General features: G+C 38.0%; 1 protein-coding gene across 6 annotated transcripts in view; it reads right to left on the reverse strand.

Moving 5' to 3' along the window:
- RFX3 (regulatory factor X3) overlaps positions 1-25,190 on the reverse strand; it is a 282,830-nt gene that overhangs the window by 94,246 nt on the left and 163,394 nt on the right. For all 6 annotated transcript variants that reach the window (XM_037061756.1, XM_037061751.1, XM_037061753.1 and 3 more), the window contains one exon: positions 1,500-1,758. In XM_037061756.1, the coding sequence (XP_036917651.1) occupies positions 1,500-1,758 (259 nt within the window). The remainder of the gene's footprint in view (positions 1-1,499; positions 1,759-25,190) is intronic.

Raw genomic sequence — 25,190 nt, forward strand, 5'->3', positions numbered from 1 at the left:
ACAATTCTTTTGTAAATATTATGATTTTAAAGCTGGGAGGAAATTAGAAAACCAACCACTTAATCTAACTAACCACTAATTTTGTTGATGGGGGACCTGAGGTCAAGAGAAGCTATGATTTAGTTTTTAATCTACATACATATATTGTGACTAAGAGGTTTAGACATACTGTACCTATTGTTATGAAAAGCAAGAGACAAACATACATAAGAAATGCTTTAAAAATTCAGAGAAAAGGTTACAAAAAAGGAACTCTCCACTGAGACCTGCTAGAGACCTGTTCTGGTGTTGGTAAGAAATACTGCACTGAATAGTTGTAGGGATTCCCAGTCTGGAAAAGGGAAAAGGCACTAAATGCTGACAGTGTAAATAAGTAATCATTATAAACAGAAAAGTATATACAAAGTACTCAGCATGTACATGTTATATCTCGAAAATCCATTAAAATGAAAAATGTAAAGCTTCTCATATTATTTTCTAACAAATTGATTTCTACTTCTGTATTATAAGGACAAAGTATATAATAAGATGATAAAAAGGGGGTGCTTGTGCTTATTTCAAATTCCCAGGCTCCTTTTACACAGCACATCTGGAAAATCAATTCCACTGCTGCTTTAGAAGGGTAGTTCTAAGTGACTGTGATCTTTCATATATGCTCAGCTGAGGTGAAAACAGAGAGCTCAGGTTGCAGAGTTGGATGATACTGAATTCTACACAGCTTTCTACGACTATTTCTGTGGCATCATTTCAATACATTGAAATAAGTTGTTTCAAAATAAACGTATTTATTAAATTTTAAATACTTGAAAAGTCAAATATGTTTGTTCCTAAGATACTGTTTGCTCATAGCAGTGATCAGAGCCAATATAGATGTTTTTTCACTGAAATTACCTAGATCATTGCTTCCCAAAGTATCTCCCTGGCAGAAAGCAAAATGGCTTTACATATGGCACATGGGTAAACATTTTAAATTTACTTTCAAAGAATGGCTTTTAATATACATCAGAAAAACATATGTTGTTGTCTACTTTAAGAGTGAATATTTAAAATATACATTCAGTAAATAGTAGTATGGGTGGTATGTGAATATGACCAAATTTAAAGTCTAAAACCCAGCAGAGATATCCAACCTTTTGGCATCTCTGGACATACCTGAAGAAGAGTTGTCTTGGGCCACCCATAAAATACACTGCAACACATAATCACACACACCAAAAAAATCTCATAATGTTTTAAGTAAATTTACAATTTTGTGTTGGGAAGCATTCAGAGCTATCCTGGGCCATATGCAGCCAGTGGCCCACAGCTTGGACACCCATGGAAGGTTTGGGAAATGCTGTGCTACATAAAGTAACTGCTCTGGCAATAAACTAGCATAAATATTACTGGTGATCAACACTTTCTTGCCCAAGCCCAGCCTGTGTTTTTTCTTCCTATACTGGGAAAGGTACAGTAACAGCTACCAAGAAGCTAAATTTGACAAAAACTCAAATACTTACTGTCGCTGGGGAGGCCCGAGTGGTGTGTGTCACTGAGTGACCAGAATTCTCCATTGAATTGCCAATCAGATAGGTTCCTCCAGAGCTGCTGATGAGTTGTCCTCCCGTGACGCCCATCTGAATCCCTCCAGTGCCCACCATACTGTGGGATGAGACCACAGTCGTCACCTGTGCCGAACTCCCTTGAGTATCAAAGTAATTCCCTCCAGTGTTTTGGCTGTACATCTGTGTTTCTGTGTAAGGATAAGTTGTTGTTCGGCTTTAGAAGAAGAAGAAAAAAGAAATTTACTAGCTTATTTATATTATCTTATTTAATTTTTTCTAGTGTGTATATATATCTAAAATATATCAGTTAGTTTAGCCTCAGAAACATGGTTAAGTTTTGTATTTTGTATGAAACTTCATTTCCAGAAGTACTTGTGCTCACTTCCCAATGTGAAAAGACATCCCTTTATTAAGTACCTTAACACTTCTCTGTGTTTGAGAGCGATTGCCCTCTACTGTTGTCTACCTCCAGCATATAAGTAAGTTCAGGTCTCTTGCCTCCAAAGTCTTGCTGAGTCTTCAACTTCAACTTCTTATAAAACTCCCTCAAATCCCAGTTTTAGAAAAGCTGGGTTCTGGCATGTGCAGGGGCTAATAAGTCAACTCCCCATGCTACTTCACCTTTCCAGGTGACTTGCAACAAAATTCTGTGGTTAAGGAAGCTTGCATAGATGTCTCTGTTGCCACCACAAGGATCTTGAGCCGTTTAGTCACCTTTCACCCTAAATCCCTACCTTTATCTCTCTCTTCCTCTATACTCAAGATTCTCCTGGATGGATGACTATGAGACAGCTCTTCATGCCCTCCCTTCCCACGTCCCAACACTGGCAGTAAACCTTCTGCCCTTGGCCTTTCACTGAAATTGCTTTTAATAAGGTCACTTGTGGCTAAGTCTAAATACCAAGATACATGACTTCTGTCAGCCCTCATCTTTTTTGACCTATCTGCAATATACTGTTGTTGACTACTCCATGTTGCCCTTTCCCTCCTTCTATTCTGATTAAGCTTGTCTAAATTATTTTTCATTTTCAACTGATTAAAACATATTTTAACATGACTTCTGTTTTTACTTTTTTAAATTTGGTTTATTTCTTTATTTCGCTTTAGAGAGGGAAAAGGAGGGAGAAAGAGAGGGAGAGAAACATCAATGTGTGGTTGCTTCTCAAATGCACCCCCCCTACTGGGAACCTGGCCTACAATCCAGGCATGTGCCCTGACTGGGACTTGAACTGGCAACCCTTTCATTCCCAGGCCAGCACTCAATCCACTGAGCCATACTGGCCAGGGCTATTTTCACTTTTTAATTTAAGATAATTATATATTCACAAAAAGTTACAAAAATAATACAGAACACTATAAAATACTTTTATGGAGGGACCTGGAGATTATTATGCTAAATGAAATAAGCCAGTCAGAGAAAGACAAATACCATATGATTTCACTTATATGTGCATCTAATGAACAAAATAAACTGACAAAGTGGAAACAGAGGCATGGACACAAGGAACCGACTGACAGATGTCAGAGGGGAAGAGGGTTAGGGCACTGGATGAAAGAAGGTGAAGTGATTAAGCAAAAAAACATATATGTATATATAACATAGACACAGATAACGGTATGGTGACAGCCAGAGGGAAAAAGAGTGGGTGGTGGGTGGAGGTGAACAAAGCGGGGAAATGGGGATGGAAAGAGACTTTGCTTAGGGCAGTGGGTGCGTGATGCAGATTATGTTTTATTAACTTGTATACTCGAAACCTTTATGATTTTGCAAACAAAATTCACCCCAATAAATTCAGTAAATATTCAAATATTAAATTAAAATTCCCAGGTTTCTTATGTCATTTTCTTCAACCCACATCTCAGAGGTAGCCACTACCAACAATTTAATGTGTATGTTTTCAAACATTTTTTGCATATACACAAGGTCTCTTTCTTAACCTTTCCTGTTCCTTAGTTTCTATGGCATTTCTTTTCCACTTTTTACTTTTTTTCTATTACTACCTTTCAAGAACATTTCAAAGCTCCTATATTCTGGCACTTTAAACACTGATATTTTCTGAGGTCTCTGTGTTTAGATTTTATTTTTTCTCATATTATTCAGACCACGTGCCTTCACCATATAGCGTATGATCATATAAATGCTCATAATAAACTTTGCATAAGTTAACATCTCCACTCTCTTTACTTTCTAGCTATACTTTAAGAATTTTAAATCTGGGGACTTCCAGCCAAGTTGGAGGCGTAGGTGGAAACACTGTGCCTCCTCGCACAACTAAGTTTAAAGACAATGAAATTTTAGTAACAAAAATGCAGCCAAAACATAAAAAAATTGAACTTTATGGAAGTCCGACAACAACGAACCATTCAGCCAGACCAGTAAAAGGGGCAGAGTCAGTGGTGAGGAGGGGTCAGGCTGGAAAGATTGGTCTGTACAGACTCAGGAGTATAGGCAGCAGCGGTTGGTGGATCCCAGGAGTGAGGTGGCAATGGGCGGACCCAATGAGGGCGCAGGGCGGCTGGCTGACCGGCTGGCTGACTTCGGTCACACGTTCACGCGCAGATAAATCAAGCAAAGGAGGGAACAGTGAGACACACTACTCAGGCTAGAGACCCAGCGATGGGAATTAGAGCCTGAAAGCACCAACTGGAAAGACTTTCTCAGGGTTGAGGAGCTGGGAGAGGCTCTCAGGCTCACAGAGAGTTTGTTGGAGAGACCCATAGGCTCCTGGAGGGTACACAAGCCCACATACCTGGAAGCCGGCACCAGAAGGGCCCAATTTGCTTGTGGGAAGCCACAGAGGGGACAGAAATCTGAGAGAGAGTGGGGCAAAGCGCCATTTTTTCCCTCTCTAACCCGGCCCCCACATACAGCGTCACAACCCAGCGACTGGGTTGCCCCACCCTGGTGAACACCTAAGGCTCTACCCCTCATACATAATAGGTGCAAAGAGACCAAAACATTATGGCTCAAGAACAGCTCAAAGCCCCAGAGCCTATAATTCTAAGTGACCAAGAAATGTCCAATCTTTCAGATGCACAGTTCAAAACACTAGTGATCAGGATACTCACAGAATTGGTTGATTTTAGTCACAAATTAGAGGAACAAATGAAGGCTAAACTAATTGAAATGAAGAGAAATGCACAGGAAACCAATAGTAATGGAAAGGAAACCGGGACTCAAATCAAGGGAGTAGACCAGAAGGAAGAAAGAAACAACCAAACAGAAAAGAATGAAGAAACAAAAATTCAAAAAAATGAGGAGAGGCTTAGGAACCTCCAGGACATCTTTAAACGTTCCAACATACGAATTATAGGGGTACCAGAAGGGTAAGAGGAACAGCCACAAGTGGAAAACTTATTTGAACAAATAATAAAGGAGACCTTCCCCAATCTGGCAAAGGAAATAGACTTCCAGGAAATCCAGGAAACTCAGATAGTCCCAAAGAAGTTGGACCCAAGAAAGAACACACCAAGGCACATCATAATTACATTAGCCAAGATTAAAATGAAGGAGAGAATCCTAGAAAGCAGCAAGAGATAAGGGGACAGTCACCTACAAAGGAGTTCCCATCAGACTATCAGCTGATTTCTCCAAAGAGACCTTACAGGCAAGAAGGGGCTGGAAAGAAGTATTCCAAGTCATGAAATGCAAGGACCTGCATCCAAGATTGCTCTATCCAACAAAGCTTTCATTTAGAATGGAAGGGCAGATAAAGTACTTCTCAGATAAAATCAAATTCAAGTTCATCACCAAGCCCTTATTATATGAAATGTTAAAGGGACTTATCTAAGAAAAAGAAGATAAAAAATATGAACAGGAAAAGGACAGCAAACTCACAGTTATTAACAACCACACCTAAAATCAAAGCAAACTAAGAGGACAGCTAGATCGGGAGTGGAACCATAGAAATGGAGATCACATGGAGGGTTAGCAACAGGGGAGTGGGAGGAGGAGAAGGCAGAAGAAGGTACAGAGTATAAGTAGCATAGGCGGTAGGTAGAAAATAGAGAGGGGGAAGACAAGAATAGTATGGGAAATATAGAATCTAAAGAACTTGTGACACATGGACATAAACGAAAGGGGGGATGGTGGGGGAGGAGTGTGCAGGGTGGAGGGGAATGAAGGAGGGGAATAGGACAACTGTAATGGCATAATCAATAAAATATATATTTTTTAAAAAATAAAAAAACAAAAAAATTTAAATCTGGGTTTCTAACAGCCACCTGGTTATCTCTATGAGGAAATCCTATGAGGAAGTCCAATATATAAAACTTAACAAGCAGTTCCTTACCTCTCTTGTTCTTTTTTCTTGTATTATCCTCCTGAACAGAGAGAAGCATCACCATCCTCAGCTTCAGAATTATTCCTCTTTCCTCACTCAGAATGACATCAGTCACTAAGTCCTACTAATTTTACCTTCTAAATAATTTTCCAATTCTTCTTTCCATTCTCATACTCAATGCATTAACTAATAATATTTTGCATTATAATTGCCTTCTAATTGATTTTCCTTCCTCTAATTGGCTCTCTTCCAATCTACAACTGTCCCACCAGGGGAATTTTTCTAAAATGCAAACACGAAAATAAAACTTGTCTTAAAACCATTTCCATGATTCTCTCTTGCCTGCAGGAGAAATTCAAAACCGCTGGCTGACCTTACAGGAGCCAGCAGGGCTGGTGCCTAGGTAATCTTCCATCTCAGTACTAGCCGTGTCCTCAAGTGCTTTTTTTCCACTCACACCATACTGACCTTTGTGCTGGTCCCTCAAAATGCCATTTTCACTTGCCTTCCTGCTTTGTAGCGCATGGTTTCTTCTGCCTGGTAGGCCTCTACATCTTTCTTTTACGCCTTTCCGTTGTCCTCATCATTTACAAACTCTCAGCTCAAGCATCACCTTATCTCCAAATTATTCTTCTGTAGCCCCTCGCCCTCTGTGCTCACTCTTCTCAGGGCTGTTTTGCTTTGTTCTCTGTATTTTCCTAAGGCACACCCTGTGTAGCTATAACTCTCAACATACTTATTGTTAAATTCCTCATGTCTTCATACTCCCATGAAATTATGTTTTATTCCCACCTGTACCTCCACTTCTTAACACAGCTGCTGGTACACTGTAGGCACACTAATCAACAGATAAAAATATGATCTGATATAATAGCAGGTTTCATATATTTATAAAACATAAATCTTTTATTTTGTTAAAACATGAGAAATTATGCTAAACTATTCAAATATTTGTATCATTTAAAACAGGTCATTTGAAAAATTACACTTGTTAAATTTATAATGTAAATTTTAGTACAACAATAGTGCTTTGAAAATATTCCACACTGTAATGCATTCCAGAAAGAGCCACTGCAGCAGAACTAGACACAAATTTTAGCTGAGGTGATGACAGAAACAACCCAAGAACATCTTTCAAAGAGAGAAAAAAATGCCCTTTAAATACATACACAGTTCTTCTCTCAGCATTGCTCTATTTTCTAACTGGAAGTCTCACCTACATATCTCTTTCATTATATTTTGATAAAATAAGAGTCACAGTGATTTCAAGTTTAGGCAAAAAGAAAAGAAAAAAGATCATTTTAATTTACATCCAATGAATATGACAGTGATCCTATTTGACTGTACTTAAAATAACACAATCTGATGTTGATATTTATGTATAGCCAAATAAGGTATACAAATAGATATAGGACAATAATAACTTTGACGGATATAAGACATGGTGCCAGCTTTCATTTTCATAGTCTTAGCAAAATGCTTAAGCATGCTCCCTAGCACTAAGTTGATTTCACAAACAAAACATATAACAGTATCAAATGATAGTTAATGTACTGACCATTTACTATCCAAAAGGCACTCTTCTATGTGCTCGGGGTTAACTCTTTTAATCTCCAGGTCAACTCTATGAGATAGGTACTATTATAATTCCTATTTCACAGATAAGGTGAAAAGGTTGAGCAGCTCTGTCCAAAGCAAAAAGCTGGTTAAAAATGGATGTGGAACCTGCAGTGAGCTCATGCTCTCAACCATTTTGTCACATGAAAAGAACTTAACTTTTTATAGTATATGTCAAACATATTTGTGAATGACTATTGGGGAACAGCCGTAACAGGTGGCACAAGGGGCCATATGAACTTTCTGTTACTACTTCAGATTTCCTTACTGTTTATTGGCCCAACATCACTCTCCTCTCTTACCCAGAATAAGATCTGCAGATGTACTCACAAGAGTAAAGAGATAGAGAAGGTGAAACTACTTTAGAGAATATTTATACTATCACATACATGGAATTTTAAAGTTCTATGATCATGGAAGTTGCTTCTCTTATCACAAAAGAAACATTTCAAGGAATTTATATCACTCTATCTTTTGCGCATGCCTCCTTTATATAATTAGTTCTCAGTGAACATTAGTAATGCAAACAAATACATCATAGATATATAAAATCTATGTCTGTAGCCCTCAAAGCAGTATAAAAATAGAGCAGCAAAATGCAACCTGCTTTAATTTTCATACTTCTCTCTCGTTGGAGATGATTCAAAAGCTAAAAAAATGAGCAAAGAACAAGACAAGGGTAAAAGTCACTAAAGAGCACGCCTAATCCATAAACTATCCTCATTACTGAGTCATGACCCATGGGACTGAGAAGGATTGGCTACTGCATAAACATGCCCTGGGGTAAAGACTGGCAATTTCTAGGGCGAGGAAAAAAGGACAATTTTATTAGGAAATGAATTTGTCTCTGACAAATAATGTACACTTGCAATAAGAACTAGAAGAGATTTTAAACACTGGATTGGGTAATAGAGGCAGATCACACTATCTTTAGTCATTAGTCTTTAAAGGTAAGAAGATAAGCATTGACCTATTTGTTGGAGTACTATCTGGAACAAGAGCCAGAATTATGCACAAATAACTCCTAAAGGTCTTTCCATGGTGCTTAAAAAACCCTTTAATTAATACTGAAGAATTTATGTGAAAAAAAAAAAAGAAGCACCAACAGCAAAAACAAGCAGTTCTTTCTTAGGTACTAGAAATAATGACTATTTAGTTCTGATATCTAAGATTAACTTATCTTTCACATTGCATAATGAATACATATGAGTTATTGCTTGCACATTTTTTATCCCAGAAATTTCCAAAATAAAAGGTGGGGCAAAAGCAGCTTTACAGTGTTCATATGAAAAATAATACAATAATTAACAAATATTAATAGAACAATAAACTCTGTGTTTCACGTATTCACTACTGTAAATCTACTTTTGTCCCATTTGCTATATGTTTGAGAAAATAAATATTTGGCATATCTGATTGAAAGCCGCAACTATTTCTGGACTGTACATTCCCGTAACAGCTAAATTTCCAAGCAATTCTTTTCACATTTGAAAGATGTTGCTCTGTTTGTTTGTTATTTATTGATTGCCACAGACTGTTATGAAAATGTCACATTTCTATAGCAGAAAAGAATCTTTCCATTGTTCTGCATATGTATCCAATAATATATGCAAAGCATAGCTATGTGCATACTTGCTGACAGAAGCTTCTTCATAGCTGACTCTATTATAAGGTTCTATGTAAATGTCAGGATTCTGATCTATTGAATTCAATAAATTATTGCTGTTTGCATCCCCTCATGCCTCAGCATATACCTTGGCTAAGCATGACTGAATATGCCCTGCTTGCTTATTTACGGAGATGATTATGTCAGTTCACCTCAGCTATAACCAATTTTTCTGTTTTCTTTAACTTCATGTATCTGAGCCACAATTCCAGATATATAATATCTCTAAATTATGTGTTTTGTATTCTCCCCAGGTTTTAAATATCCTCTCCTACTAATAATGTAGTCAATGAAAAAAAATCAAGCAATGGTATAAAAATGTCAAATTAAGGAAACAATATCTTCCAAACTTTATACTATAAAATTTATTGTGAAGACAGAATATAGTAATGTTGATCATTATAATAACTTACACTGGTATAATATTTTATGTTTTCAGCTACTTTGTATTCAATCTTTTAACAATTATTTACTGAGCATTTATTCTGGCTCCTAGAATAACAGAAACAAAATAGATATAACCTCTACTATCAAAAATGCTACCTAACTTAAAAAGTGACTGGTCAAAAGAGAAATGGAAGTAAGATAATGAGAAATTTTCTTAAGTCTATGACACAGAAAAATAGATTATGAAAGTGTAATAAATGGGAGGGGTATATTCAATGTTACCCCTAAATAAGAGATTTAGATTGAAACTAAACAATGAAAAGCAATCAGTCCTATGGAAATCGGGAGAAAAATATATCAGGAAGAGAGTATAGCATGTACCAAAACCACAACACTGGAAATATCCTGGTATTTCAGAAGAAATTACAAGTCTAGAATGGTTGGGTATAACAAATGAGAATGATAATAGGAAGCAATGAGGTTTTAAAAGGTGAAAACAAGGAGTTCAGGCCAAGATGGAGGGGTATGTAGAAATGCTTCGCTTCCTTGAACAACCAAAAGAAGGATAACGACTAATTTAAAAACAAAAAGCAACCAGAACTGCCAGAAAAATTGAACTTCATGGAACTCCAACAACCAAGGAGTTAAAGAAACATTCATCCAGACCAGTAGGAGGGACAGACACAGAGAGCTGGGCAGAGAGGATGCACAGCAAGGTCTGTTGGACTATGGGCAAGGCTGGGATGGCTGATGTAGAAATTAAAGACTCAAAATCTCTGGTTGTAAAATCCTGTGGGCGTTGCGAAGGCAAGAGAAACTCCCAGTCTCACAGGAGAGTTCGTTGGAGAGGCCCACAGGATCCTAGAATGTACACAAACCTAGCCACCTATGAATCAGCACCTGAAAGGGCACAATCTACTTGTCGGAAGTGAGGTAAGCAACAAAAAGTGGGACAAAAGTGGAGCAAGTGGCATTGTTCCCTCTCTGACCCCTCCCCCACAGACAGCACCACAATGTGGTAAAGAGGGTTGCCCTGCCCTGACAAATACTTAAGGCTCCGCCCCTTACAACATAACAAGTGTGTCGAGACAAAGAAATATGGCCCAAATGAAAGAACAGATCAAAACTCCAGAAAAAGAACTAAGCAATGAAAAGATAGACAACCTATCAGATGCAGAGTTCATAATGCTAGTAATCAGGATGCTCACAAAAATGACTGAGTACAGCTGCAAAATAAAGGAAGATGTGGAGGCTATACAAAGTGAAATAAAGAAAACTACAGGGAACCAACAGTGAAGGGAAGGAAATCAAGACTCAAATCAATGATTTGGAACAAAAGGAAGAAATAAACATCCAACCAGACCTGAATAAAGAAACAAGAATTCAGCTTGGGAAAACATATTTGCCAATGATACCTCAGATAAGGGTTTAATCTCCAAAATATACAAAGAACTCACTCGACTCCACTCAAAAAAGACAAGCAACCCGATTAAAAAATGGGCAAAGGACTTGAACAGACATTTCTCCAAGAAGGACATACAGAGAGGATCCAAAGACACATGAAAAGATGCTCGATATCACTAGCTATCAGAGAGATGCAAATTAAAACCACAATGAGATACCACTTAACACTAGTCAGAATGGCTATCATAAACAAAGCAACAAACAACAAATGTTGGAGAGGTTGTGGGGAAAAGGGGACCCTAGTTCACTGTTGGTGGGATTGCAGACTGGTACAACCACTATGAAAAACAGTATGGAATTTTCTAAGAAAACTAAAAATGGACGTGCCTTTTGACTCAGCAATTCCACTATTAGGAGTATATCCTAAGAACCCTGAAACACCAATCCAAAAGAACCTATGCACCCCGATGTTCATAGCAGCACAATTCACGATAGCCAAGAGTTGGAAGCAACCTAGATGCCCATCGGTCAATGACTGGATCAAAAAACTATGGTACATTTACACAATGGAATTCTATGCTGCAGAAAGGAAGAAGGAACTACTACCCTTTGCAACATCACGGATGGGACTGGAAAGCATTATGCTGAGCGAAATAAGCCAGGCAGTGAAAGACAAATACCATATGATATCACCTTTAACAGGAATCTAAACAAAACAAACAAGCAAGCAAAATATGACCAATGACACTCAAATACGGAACAGGCTGACAGGGTCCAGAGGGGAGAGGGGAGAGAATCATAGGGGAAAGGGGATGGACTCACATGAACAAGCAGAAAGGACACATGGACAATAACTAAGGGTGGGGGACAGAAAGGGGAGGGAGGCGGGGAGGCGGGGAGCATGGGGCGAGGGGCGGGCAGGGTTGGGAATATAAGACAGAAAGCTGTACTTGAACAAGCATTAAATAAAAAAAAATTAATAACAAAAAGAAAAAAGAATTCAAAAATACGAGGAGAGGCTTAGGAACCTGAGACAACTTTAAGTGTTCCAACACCCAACTCATAGGGGTGCCAGAAGAAGAAAAAAGAGAGCAAGAAATTGAAAACTCATTTGAAAACATAATGAAGGAAAACTTCCCTGAGTTGGCGAAGGAAATATAGACTTCCAGGAAGTCCAGGAAGTCCAGGAAACTCAGAGAGTCCCAAAGAAATTGTACCCAAGGAGGAACACACCAAGGCATGTCATAATTAAGTTACCCAAGATTGAAGATAAGGAGAGAATCTTAAAAGCAGCAAGAGAAAAGGAGACAGTTACCTACAAAGGAGTGCCCATAAGACTAACAGCTGATTTCTCAAAAGAAAGCTTATGGGCAAAAAGGGGCTGGAAAGAAGTATTCCAAGTCATGAAATCCAAAGACCTAGAGCCAAGATTGCTCTATCCAGCAAAGCTTTCATTTAGAATGGAAGGGCAGAGAGAGTGCTTCCCAGATAAGGTCAAGTTAAAGAAGTTCATCATTGCCAAGGCCTTATTATATGAAATGTTTAAGGGACTTATCTAAGAAACAGAAGATCAAAAACTATGAACAGTTAAATGACAACAAACTCACAACTATCATCGATTGAACCTAAAAAAAAACAAAAACAAAAACTACGCAAACGACTAGAACGGGAACAGAACCTCAGAAATGGAGATCACATGAAAGGTTATGAGCGAGGAGGGGGAGAATGGGGGGAAAGGTACAAAATTGGTAGGCATAAAATAAACAGGGGAGGTTAAGAATAGTATAGGATATAGAGAAGCCAAAGAACTTATACGTACAACCCATGGACATGAACTAAGGGGAGGCTAAATGCTGGAGGGTGGGAGTTACAGGGAAGAGGAGGATTAAGGGGAGAAAAAAATTGGGACAACTGTACTAGCATAATCAATAAAATATACTTAAAAATAAAAGGCAAAAAGTAAACATTCAAGTCATGTAAACAAAATTTGTTGGTATGTGGATCATGATCAATAATTTTAATTGGTCACAACAGCATTAAAAGAAGAGATTAGACAAAGTTAGAGCATGTTTCACCTAGTAAGTATAGGAATTACTTTCACGAACTTTTGTTTCTTTCATATACATATATGGCATATGTGTACATACTCATATGTGCATGTGTGTATTTACCTGATTATAATATGAATATCTAATTTTCTCACTGTGGATGGTAGTTTTAAAAGCTTGAAACATATTATTATAGACTATGGCAAGAGGTTTGGGTTTTGGTTTCAGCTGGGATAGGCATGGTAAGGGGAAGGTAAAGGAAAGTTCTAGTCAGAGAAACAACCTTAACAAAGACCTGAGGCCAGAGAGACAGTGGGAAATCAAGGGGAAAGTATGTAGCAAACAGGGTACAATAGTGCAGATGGGTCATGTGAGGTGATTCTGGAACACGTTCATTAGATATAACGATAGGAGGTGATCTTACCAGAAAGTGTTTCCATGTAGTGATAGCAATATATATGTGATTGGACTATATTGAGAAAATAAGTAAGTGAAGGCAGCTAGAATGAACAACTTTTGAGTTATTTTTGAAAAGTCTGAATGGACATGAGGGAACTGGGGAGCTAGGGAGAATTGGGGGGGATGGGGAATACATTTTCTCACTTAACTTACACTACGTGAACCAGACGGGTCAGGGATTACTACCCCTCTTGTGGAGCTATGATGAGAATCCAGTGCTAGTAACAGTGGACAGGGGTGGGGACAGGTGCGGTGGGATGCTGTCCTCACTGGACTATTTCCACGGTGTGGTTTTGTCTATGACCTGGCTGCCAGTGTCGCTTGTACCTGTCTTTTTTCAGTCTGTCCTCCAGACTTACTTTACTAGTAATTCCCTGAATCACAAATATCTTTCAATGAATTCTTTGTTTTTCTTAAATAAACCTGGAACTCCTTTCTGCCACTTGATACCAAGAACCCTGTCTTAAACAATTTCCCATTGTGAAGCTTTTATGTGAGTCACCAAAGCCCTACATAAAAGTAGCTATATTATTTGGAATCTTCAATAAATTATCATGTAATACATAGTATATGTCTGGCCAGAATCCACTATTTATATGAATTTCTAAGTAGATCTTTTCTTGAATGCTCCAAGTCAGACTGAAGGCAGAAGATATACCGAAGAAGTGACATGTCCATTTCGTGAAAGACACCAAAGAGAAAACAGTAATTTACAAAGGAATTTAAATGACCTGATATTTAAACTCTTATTACTACCTAAGAATAAAAACAGTAGATTATATGTAAAGTAATAAGTAGTACTGAATAATACTAATAAAACATTTGCCTTGATTTAAATTCGGGAGACATCCTTATTTCTGCTCATTTCAACTGCTATTAACAATAAGTAAAAAATAGAAGTATTTATTGAGCTATTGCCCCAACTAGGGAGGAAATGTAAGAATAAATGTTTAAGTCAATAATAAAAATTTTTATAATAACTAATTGAGTTTTGTCATCATATATAGTATTTTATTACCATATATGTTGATAATGTACAGAGTACTGGAATCATAACTTTATATATATATCCTATTATCATTACCAAAAGATGCCTAGACATTTACACTTGACTTTGTATTTGAATTCTTTATTTCTATAATAAAGAAATATGGTTCGCACACTTTAGTGTGCAACAGAATTACCCAGAGGGCTTTTTTAAAACACAGACTGCTGGACCTCACCCTAAAGTTCCTGATTCTGTAGAATCAGGACCCAAAGAGGGCATTTCTAACACATTCTCAGACGATGTTAATGCCACTGGCCTAAACACACTCTGAGAACCACTGTACCATAGGACACTAAAAATGTGACACTCAGCTTTCACAGGTATGAAGGAAAAACTGTCATTTCACAACTATTAGTTTTTTAAGTCTACTTCAGCTTTAAGTCTACTAAGCTCCAGTGCAGTCAAAGAAAACAGTATTAAAATAAAAAGAGAACCAACCGTATGGGAAAACAAGTTTGCCAGTGATACCTCAGACAAGGGTTTAATCTCTAAAATATATAAAGAACTTACAGGATTCCACTCTAAGAAGACAAGCAATCCAATTAAAAAATGGGCAAAGGACTTAAACAGACATTTCTCCAAGGAGGACATACAGAGGATCCAGAGACACATGAAAAGATGCTCAATATCACTAGCTATGAGAGAGATGCAAATTAAAACCACAATGAGATACCACTTCACACTGGTCAGAATGGCCAGAATAAACAAAGCAACAAACAACAAATGTTGGAGAGGGTGTGGAGAAAAGGGAACCCTAGTACATTGTTGATGGAATTGCAGACTGGTGTAACCACTATGGAAAACACTGTGGAATTTCCTCAGAAAATTAAAAATGGAACTACCCCTTGACCTGGCAATTCCACTGCTAGGATTATACCCTAAGAACCCCGAACCACCAATTCAAAAGAACCTATACACCCCAATGTTCACAGAAGCACAATTTACAATAGCCAAGTGCTGGAAGCAGCCCAAGTGCCCAAAGCAGCCCAAGTACCCAGCAGTAAATGAATGGATCAAAAAGCTATAGTATATTTACCCAGTGGAATTCTATGCAGCAGAAGGAAAGAAGGAGCTCCTACCCTTTGCCACAGCATGGGTGGAACTGGAGGGCATTATGCTAAGTGAAATAAGCCAGGCAATGAAAGACAAATACCATATGATCTCACCATTAACAGGAACCTAATCAACAAAATGAACAAGCAAGCAAAGTATAGTCAAACACATTGAAATTGAGAACAGGCTGACAGTGACCAGAGGGGAGAGGGGAGGAGATAATGGGAGGGAAAAGCGAAGGGTTCACAGGAACAATTATAAAGGAATATGGACAATAACAAGGGGGGATGGAAATGAGGGAAGGAGATTGGGAGGGCTGGGGTGGTGGGGAGGAGTGGGGGGAAAAGTCGGAAAACTGTACTTGTACAAAAATAAAAATAAAAATAAAAAGTGTTCTTGAAGCATACCAAAAAAGGTACACATAGTAAGTAAATATACAGATCATGTGAGACAACAGAAATGAGGGAAGTGCATTTATGAACTTAAATCAATTCTGGCAGAAATAGATCATAAAGTTTTAATCCAGATTTACTGGTCTAAATTTGCAATTAAGAAAATCTGAGCTGGAACATATGGTGGTTCTGTTTTTAATTTTTTGAGGAACCTCCATACTGTTTTCCACAGTGGCTGTACCAATTCACATTTCCACCAGCAGTTTACAAGGGTTTCTTTTTCTTTGCATCCTCATCAACTCCTGTTATCTTTTTTCCTTCTCTTTTTAATAAATGCCATCCTAACAGATGTGAGGTAGTTAAGTTTTGCATTTTCCTAATGATTAGTGATGTTGAGCACCTTTTTATGTACAAGTGGGCCATTTGTACACCTTTCTGAAAAATGTCTATTCAGATCCTTTGCCCATTTTAAAATAAGATTAGTTGATTTCTTGCTACTGAGCTGTGTGAGTTCCATTTATATATATATATATAAACAATGAACATAAAAACAAAAACATATATATATACGCATATGTTGCATTTTTTGTTGTTGTTCAAATACAGTTGTCTCCATTTTCTGCCACCACCTTCCCTCGCCCCACCCACCCTCACCTCCCACCCTCAATCCTTTCCCTCTTTGGCTTTGTCCATGGGTCCTTTATACTTGTTCCTTGACAACCCTTTCTCTTCTTTCCCCTGCTATCTTCCTCCCCACTCCTCTCTGGTTACTGTCAGTTTGTTCTTTATTTCCATGTCTCTGGTTCTACTTTGCTTGCTTGTTTGTTTTGTTGATTAAGTTCCACTTATAGGTGTGATCATATGGTGGTTTCTTATATGTTTTGGATACTGCTCCTTATCAGATATGTGATTGGCAAATTTTTTGTCCCATTTTATAGGCTGCATTTATATTTTGTTGATGGTTTCCATTGCTGTATACAAGCTTGATTGCTTCACGTAGCTCTGCTTCCTTATTTTTACTTCTGTTGCCTGCATTTTTGGTGTCATATAAAAAATATCACCGCCAACACTGATGTCAAGTAGCTTACCCTCTACATTTTCCACCAGGAGTTTTACAATTTCAGGTCTCACATTTAAGTTTTTATCTATATTTAGTTACTTTTTGGTGCAGTATGAGATAGGTGTTCAATTCCATTCTTTTTCATGTTGATATGTAGTTTTTCCATCATCCTTTATTGAAGAGACCATTTTTTCCCCATTATGTATTCTTGGTGCAATTGTTAAAGATCATTTTACCATATAGGTAGAGACATGCAAGAGTTTATTTCTGGGCTCCCTACTCTGTTCATTAGTCTCTATGTCTGTTTTAGAACTACCATATAATCCACAAATGCCAATTCTGGGTATATCTCTGAGGGAAATGAAATGAACATTTCAAAAAGAGATATGCACTCCCATGTTCACTGCAGTATTATTCACAATAGCCCAGGGATGGAAACAACTTAAGGGTCCATAAAAATGAATGGATAAAGAAAGTGTGGCATATATATGCAATGAAATATTATTCAGCCATTCACAACAATGGATGGACTTTGAGGGCACTGTGCTACATGAAATAAGTCAGCAAAAATCAAGTACTGTATGATCTCATATGTTATACATAAAAAATCTAACTTACAGAAACAGAGAGTAGAATGGTGGTTGCCAGGGGCTGAAGATAGGAATAATGGTGGATGTTGGCAAATGTACAATCTTTGAATTGTAAGATAAGAAAATTCTGGGAAATCTAATATACAGCATAGTGACTATAGTTAATATTACTGTACTATATACTTGAAAAAATAAAAATAAAAAAACGAGCAACTAGTTATATGTGCATATGTTCAAAAGAGTTTTGTATTGAAAATTATGTTTAAAGATGAAAGAGAAAAGTGACAATAGGCTTTTGGTCAAGATGGCGATGTAGGCCTCTTCACTCAACCACATCAAAATTATAACTAAAATATAGAACAACCATCACTTAGGAACATCAGAAATCTAGTTGAATAGAAGTCTGACTTGCGTAGTTTCTTCAGCTACAGAACCTAAGAAACCACATCCATCCAAACTAGTAGGAGGGGTGTGGACATGTAATGGGCTGATTCCACACCCATGTGTGGTGGACAAAAGTTTGGGGGGGACATATCAGGAGCTAGGAATCCGAGACCCACACTAAGCTTCTCAGCCCAGGGTTCCAGTGCCAGGAAAATAAGTCTCCACAATTTCTGGCTGCAAAAACCAGTGGGGACTGAGTTGGTGCAGGAGGCTGCTGGAGCCCTAAACGGTTCTTCTTGGGGAACTCACATACAGATTCATCTACTCAGACTTACTCCCTGAGCTCCAGCACTGGGGTGGCAGCTTGAAGGGCATCAGTGGTATGCAGGGAGCAACTAAAGGGTCCAGCACCTCGATGAACAGAGGCCATTGTCTCTTTGCTGAGCCCTCCCCACCACAAAGCTGGTAGGCTGGTGCCATAGCTGAGACTCTGACCTGGCTAATAACACAGTGTGACTCATGCTGGAGATCCACAGAGGCTCTACACCACCCAACTTACGGGCCCAACCAAGCTACTTTTCTATAAGAATGGCTCTTCTTGGCTCCCAAATCCTATCAAACAAGCAACAGCTGGCTTCTGTGAGCCTTAGTGGCAGCCAGATTATAGTCACAGCTTGGCTTCACCTGGGAATCTCCAAGCCGAGTATAAGTAGCAGAGATCTCAGACTATCTTACGGCTCAGGCAGGGTACCCCGTACGAAACACAGGTTTACTTGGGTTGACCTTGGGCTGACCTTAGTCTCCACCATTCAGAAAACCTCAGGGCCAACGCACTCAGTGCACAGCTACAGATCACACTGGAGTGCCACCACCCTGTCCCCGCACAGCTGATCCTCCAAGGAAGGCAGAGATTGGTGGTCAGTGGTCACAACCAGTCCTTACAGCTGACTGGCCTGGGTATATCTCTCCCATTGATCTGCCAACAGCAACCAAGGCCTAGTTACAACAGGGGGGTGTACTCAGCCCACACAAAGGGCACACCTCAAGTACCCAGCCTGCGTGAAAGTTGGGTCACTGGACCCTATAGGACACCTACCAAGGTTAGGCCATGCTACCAAGACATGGAGTCAAAGCAGCTCTGCCTAATTAATACATAGAAACAAACACAGGGAGGCTGACAAAACAAGGAGATACAGAAACATATCCCAAATGAAAGAACAGATCAAAACTCCAGAAAAAGAGCTAAATGAAATGGAGATAAGCAGTCTATCAGATGAAATGTTCAAAACACTGCTTATATGGATGCTCAAGGAACTTAGTGAGGACCTCAGCAGCATAAAAAAGATCCAATGAGAAATGAGGATACACTAACTGAAATAAAGAACAATTTATAGGGAAATAACAGTAAAGAGGATGAAGCCGAGAATCAAATTAATGATTTAGAACATATGGAAGCAAAATACAACCATGCAGGACAACAAGAAGAAAAATGAATCCTCCCCCTCCAAATGAAGATAGTATAAAAAACAGCCTCTGGGACAACTCTAAAAGGTCCAACATTTGCCTCATGGGGTGCCACAAAGAGAAGAGAAAGAGCAAGAAATTAGAAATCTACCTGAAAAAATAGTAAAAGTTCCATAATTTGGTGAAAAAATATATACATGCAAGTCCAAGAAGCGCAGAGAGTCCCAATTATGACAGAGGTAAAGAGGCCCACTCCAAGACACATCATTATTAAAAGGCCAAAGGTTAAAGATAAAGAGAGACTCTTAAAAGCAAGAGAAAAGAAGTTAGTTACTGGAAAGTTTCCAGATGGGAGGGAGAAAAGGGAGAATGGGTGAAGAGGTGAGGGGATTAAATACAAATAAGTAGTTACAGAATAGCCATGGGGATATAAAGTATAGTATACGAAACAGAGCAGCCAAAGAACTTATACACATGACCCATGGACATGAACAATGGTGGGGGGACTACCTGAGGGGGTGGGGAGTGCTGGGTGGAGGAGAGCAAAGGGCAAAAAATTGGGACAACTGTAATAGAATAATCAATAAAATACATTTTAAAAAGCAATATTAATACTATGGTTGGCAGCATCTAAATTCGGTTCCGTTCATTTCCCCATGCGTATTTAAAACAACCAAGTATGCCCTGGCTGGTGCAGCTCAGTGGATTGAGTGCGAGCCTGCGAACCACACACGATCATAGTTCGATTCCCAGTCAGAGCACATGCCCGGGTTGCAGGTCAGTTCCCAGCAGTAAAACAACCAAGTAGTCTGCTCCTGTTTCACCAGCAATAAATATTCTTTATTTAACTCACTCAACAAATATAAATTGAGGACTTACCATATATATAACTCTTTGGGGTATGAGAGGGATAATGGGTAATAAACAACCAAGGTACCTGCCTACTTGAAACTTACATTCTAGTGAAGGAAAGACAAATGTCGGGTAAATTTAAAATACTCATGAGAATAACGGTCCTGTTGTGGAAGAAATGTGGTTTCTGCTAGAGAACAGCAGGAGAATATACACAGAGCTTAGACCACAGAAAAAATTACATGGCCAATAATATCACTGAGGAGGATACAGTAAGATAGGAAGAAAATAAAACAATATAGCCAGAAAAAGCCAGAAGAAGATAGTGATTCAAGCATGGAATAGCTGGCTGGTTGACTGTAAGAGATTAAGAAAATTTAATCTAGGAAAAAATGTCTATTATATTTTAAAACTAGAGGTCACCAATGACCCTTATAAGAGTAGTTTCACTGTAATGCAAAGAAGTAAGCCAGCCAGGAATAGGCTGAAGAAAGAATATGAAGTCAATCCTGAAAGGTTTTTACCATAAAGAAAAATACAAAACCGGGGACTTGTTAACAAGATGGATATATAGTCCAATAAAATGCTGAAAAATGGATGCAGCTAAAACATGCATGTATGCTGCTGATGCCAAATACTGTATCAATCTGGAAAAACGGGTGGTATGCCCAACACCCAAAGTCAGGTCCACTGCTGAACTAAAAGCAGTGCTGGGCCCCAGAGCACTCCCTGAGAGGCAACTCTACTAGTCTGATATTTCTGAGTGCCAGACTAGAATCTGTTTGTACTGTCCTTTCTAGAACCTTCTAGTCTTTATAAAACTCAGCCTTCACGACTCAGCCTTAGACTTTATATAGCCAGGGGACTATAATCACACCCTAAAAGACTTAAGTCTCTGTTAGGCACAATATCGTGATTCCCAACCATTTCAAATACATACTCCCCAACTAAGATGTCTAATTTTAGTTTCCAAATTTTTGTTCAATCAGAAATTTTTAACATGTTTTACTTTTGCTGTTACTTTTTTAAGAAGAATAAATGCACTAAAAGTGAATATACTTTTTCAGACAATTTAAGACCTGGTTAATTAAGTAATGCTTTTAACTCTTAATCCCTATTTTCCAGATTAGGAAATCTGGTGCAAAAATGTTATTTTCCTGAGGTTATATTACAGGCAGCAGGAGAAATGATGCTTGAACATGGGTCTCTGAAGTTCATGTAAGAAAAAGGAGAGAGGAGGAAAAGAAGAAAAAAGTGAGCATCTGAAGTCTTCCAAGTGTCATCATGTGGAACCAACTATTCTGCATGTCAGGTATAGGATATGAAAATATTAAAGAACAAATCACCCTTAATGTGCATCACTTAATTTACTAATGAAAAATAATAAAAAGGTATACTGTATACACTCTGCAGAGAATAGACTTTTCTCTTAAAAGAAAGATATTTGACTAAAATATTTGATGTTAAAACCTAGTTCATACATACTTTTCCATGTATTTTATGAATACAGAAAGAACATTCTATATTCATAAAATAAATTTAACTATAAAAGTATAAGATGGGTTTGTTATTTATATAACAAAAAGTTTAGTCTTAAAAAGTCACAGTTCAATAAGGATCTATGATATAATATATAATGATACACTAGTAAAATGGATAAAATTTACTATTTTTTAAAACTGGTCAACCCTTCTTCACTAACAGCCCAAATAATTCAAGACCAAAAGACCATCACCTGCAGATCACTGAAAAGAATCATGATTGAGGGTCAGAAAATAGGAACTCTATACACTAACTAGCCAGGAAAATTCATTTACCTCTCTGAGCCTCAGTTTACTTATCTGTGAAGTGGCAGAGTTGAGATCAATGATCTCCATGACTTTCCTAACCCTGACACTTGAAAGCCTTCCATTTTGGGAGAGTAGTGGAATGGTTATGGGATTTAGGAAATAGGTCCCTTCTAATTGTAGACAGATCTTGGTGCTCTTTTCTACAAAAGGGTAGTTCTCTCTCTGGCAACTTCCTAAGTAACCAGCTACATATTTCCTAAAATCCATAGATAAACCAGATCCTACCAGGGGTGCCCAACTCACGGTCCACAGGTGGCATGTGGTCCAGGATGGCTATGAATGTGGCCCAACACAAAATTGTAAATTTACTTAAAACCTTTTGTTTGGCTCATTAGTTTTCATTAGTGTTTATGTATTTAATGTGTGGCCCAAGAAAGCTCTTCTTCTCCCAGTGTGGCCCAGGGATGCCAAAAGCTTAGAGACCCCTGCACCACACCAGTGTGAACGTGTATACCATTAGAAGAACAAATAAAGAAAACATCCTCTCCATATCAATTACAGAAATTCAATATAACCATTTCTTCAGGCTGAAAGCAATTTAATAAAAAGTAAGAAAAGTTTTACCCTCAAATCTGGAAATTAACTATTGCACTAAAAGACACAAAAAAGGAACCTGAATATCCCTTTTAAGGTTCCTTATTAATGATTTTTAAAGTGCATAGGAAAAAATATGATGGCTTCAAAAATGTAATAACCACATGATTTTCAAGCAATGATTATTTTAAAAATGAGAGTCCAGTACACATGCTTATGGATTTTGAGTAGATCTATTCAATGTCAATACATTAGTAATAATAACACCACTCAAAGTATGTCACATGCTGTTCTTAGATATCACTCACATAAAAGCGTTCTGTGGTTCAGTTTTTAAAACACTGCATTTCTTTCCTACAGGACAACTCAGAGCCTTCCAAAGACTAGTAACAGGAACTTAGAGCACTTTGCAGAAGGAATTTACTGCGGAAAGAAAGGCCTTCATGCAGCATTTCCCTGCTAGTTGTAACCATAAAATGGACTAACATTTTGTAAAACACAGTTTGATATATTTGATACTGGAGTTGCTGAGAAATCAATATATAGGATGACATGAGATGGCTTTCTATGGGTCAAATTTTATAGTGACAGATACCCACACCATGAACATTTGAACATTTTAAAACAGATCAGTTCTAAACAGTGGGTAAGCTTTGAACAGTGGTTGAGAGGAGAAAATCCTTTAAAACAAAAAAAAGGTTTTAAAAAACATTTCTTAGTTTGGCCATGAAATACTATGGTATCTTTACTTCTACTTTGACTAACATGACAGAAGAGTGAGTGGGGAAGTATGAGTCATGAAGGAGCGGGGGAAAGAAAATAATCATTTCTTAGCTACAGCTAGACATTTCATTTGAATTGGACTCTCTCTACATGATATGAAATGTTTCCAGCAGGTTTAATTACAGTACTCTAAACGACTACACATCATAAATTGCAGAATCTGTAGAAGTGAAAAAGACTAATTCATTCTTTGAAAAAATCCTCTTAGGAAAACTACTGTAAAAAAAAATAAAGATGGCCCTGGCTGGTGTAGCTCAGTGGATTGAGCGCGTGCCTGCGAACCACATGATAGTGGTTCGATTCCCAGTCAGGGCACATGCCTGGGTTGCATGCCAGTTCCCAGCAGGGACTCACGAGAGGCACATACATTGATGTTTCTCTCCTGCCCTTCCCCTCTGGGGATAAATAAATAAAATCTTTAAAAAAAATACAATAAAGATGGTGGAGCCTGGGTGACTATGGACGCAATGATAAAATAAACGGGAGCAAAAGGGAATTAAGTTACCTTCTCCCCTGAGTAAAGAGTTATTCTACTCCAACTCCCAGCACTGTAAAGCAGTCTCAATTGTTCAGTTTAAACATGTGCTCACTCACTAACTCATACTGTTAAGCCTGTCATGCTGTCAGTAAATGTCCATATTCATAGTGAAAACCAGGTAAACGTGTTAGTATCTCCAAATTGAAATGATCACAAATTTTTGTTAAGTGACGACAATGAAAAGCTCTGTGAGGGCTACTATCACCTCTTAAGTAAGACCCGTGCATTATGGCCACTCAGGACGGGGATCCTGGTGACAGGAACATCAATAAACCAGTACTGACGAAGCATGCACTGGCTGTAGGCCCAGTGTAGGGTGCTTCAGAGTTCACAATAAAGCTGGGTATGCCCAGCTTCTGGGAGTATCATCAGCAAAAACATTTATTATCACACAGAAGTATGAATTTGGCTATGACCCAAGTCAGGGATCAAACACTAACTGGCTATTATTTCAGAGTGGTGGCAGAATATGGAACAATCTTTCCTAACACACATGGAAGGATATCAAATAAAAAGAAGAAGTACAAAGAACCTAAAATGAACACCAGAGACAAAAACTGTATATACTAAAATGTCAGTCAGCATTACAAAATGAAAAAAAAATTGGAATGACTAATGCTAAAAAAATTTTTGTTATATATGATAAAAAACATTCGTAGTCCCCTAGCTATTAAAATTTTGAATATAACTCATGGCAACACAATGTTTCTTCAGTAAATCTGAAAATGATGCTGCAGAATCTTTAGTCAAAAATTATATAGTAATGAATAGTAATGAAAGTGATGATAGTAATTAAAGGTTTTTAAAGATGCATTTCCTTTCCCTTGACCAAGAGTACACATTTATGACATGACTGGCCAGAGTTGAGATACAACCTGGGCCCATAGGGAATGAATCAAAGCTAATTGGACTTTATGGAAAATGAACTCATGACCTAGACCTCATTACTCATGATCTAACCAACTGAGCTAATAAGGCGATAAAAAATACCTGTTAGCATGAGATGTTTACTTTGAATCATTTCTGCACTTAAATAGGCCATATAATTTTCAAGAATCAACTTTAGAGATGTTTTTCCAAGGTTTTGTGAATGAATTGACTCACTGATCACACATTTACCTATTATGGGGAAAACCCTAAAGTCAGTGGTGGAGTACTTTAAAATTGTACAAGGCAATATGCAGAATTTAGAATATAAATAAAAGAAAAAATACCTTAACTATAGTATATAATT

The sequence above is a fragment of the Sturnira hondurensis genome, unplaced genomic scaffold (assembly GCF_014824575.4).
Source record: "Sturnira hondurensis isolate 20B ecotype Veracruz unplaced genomic scaffold, ASM1482457v3 Scaffold0013515, whole genome shotgun sequence".
Lineage (NCBI taxonomy): Eukaryota > Metazoa > Chordata > Mammalia > Chiroptera > Phyllostomidae > Sturnira > Sturnira hondurensis.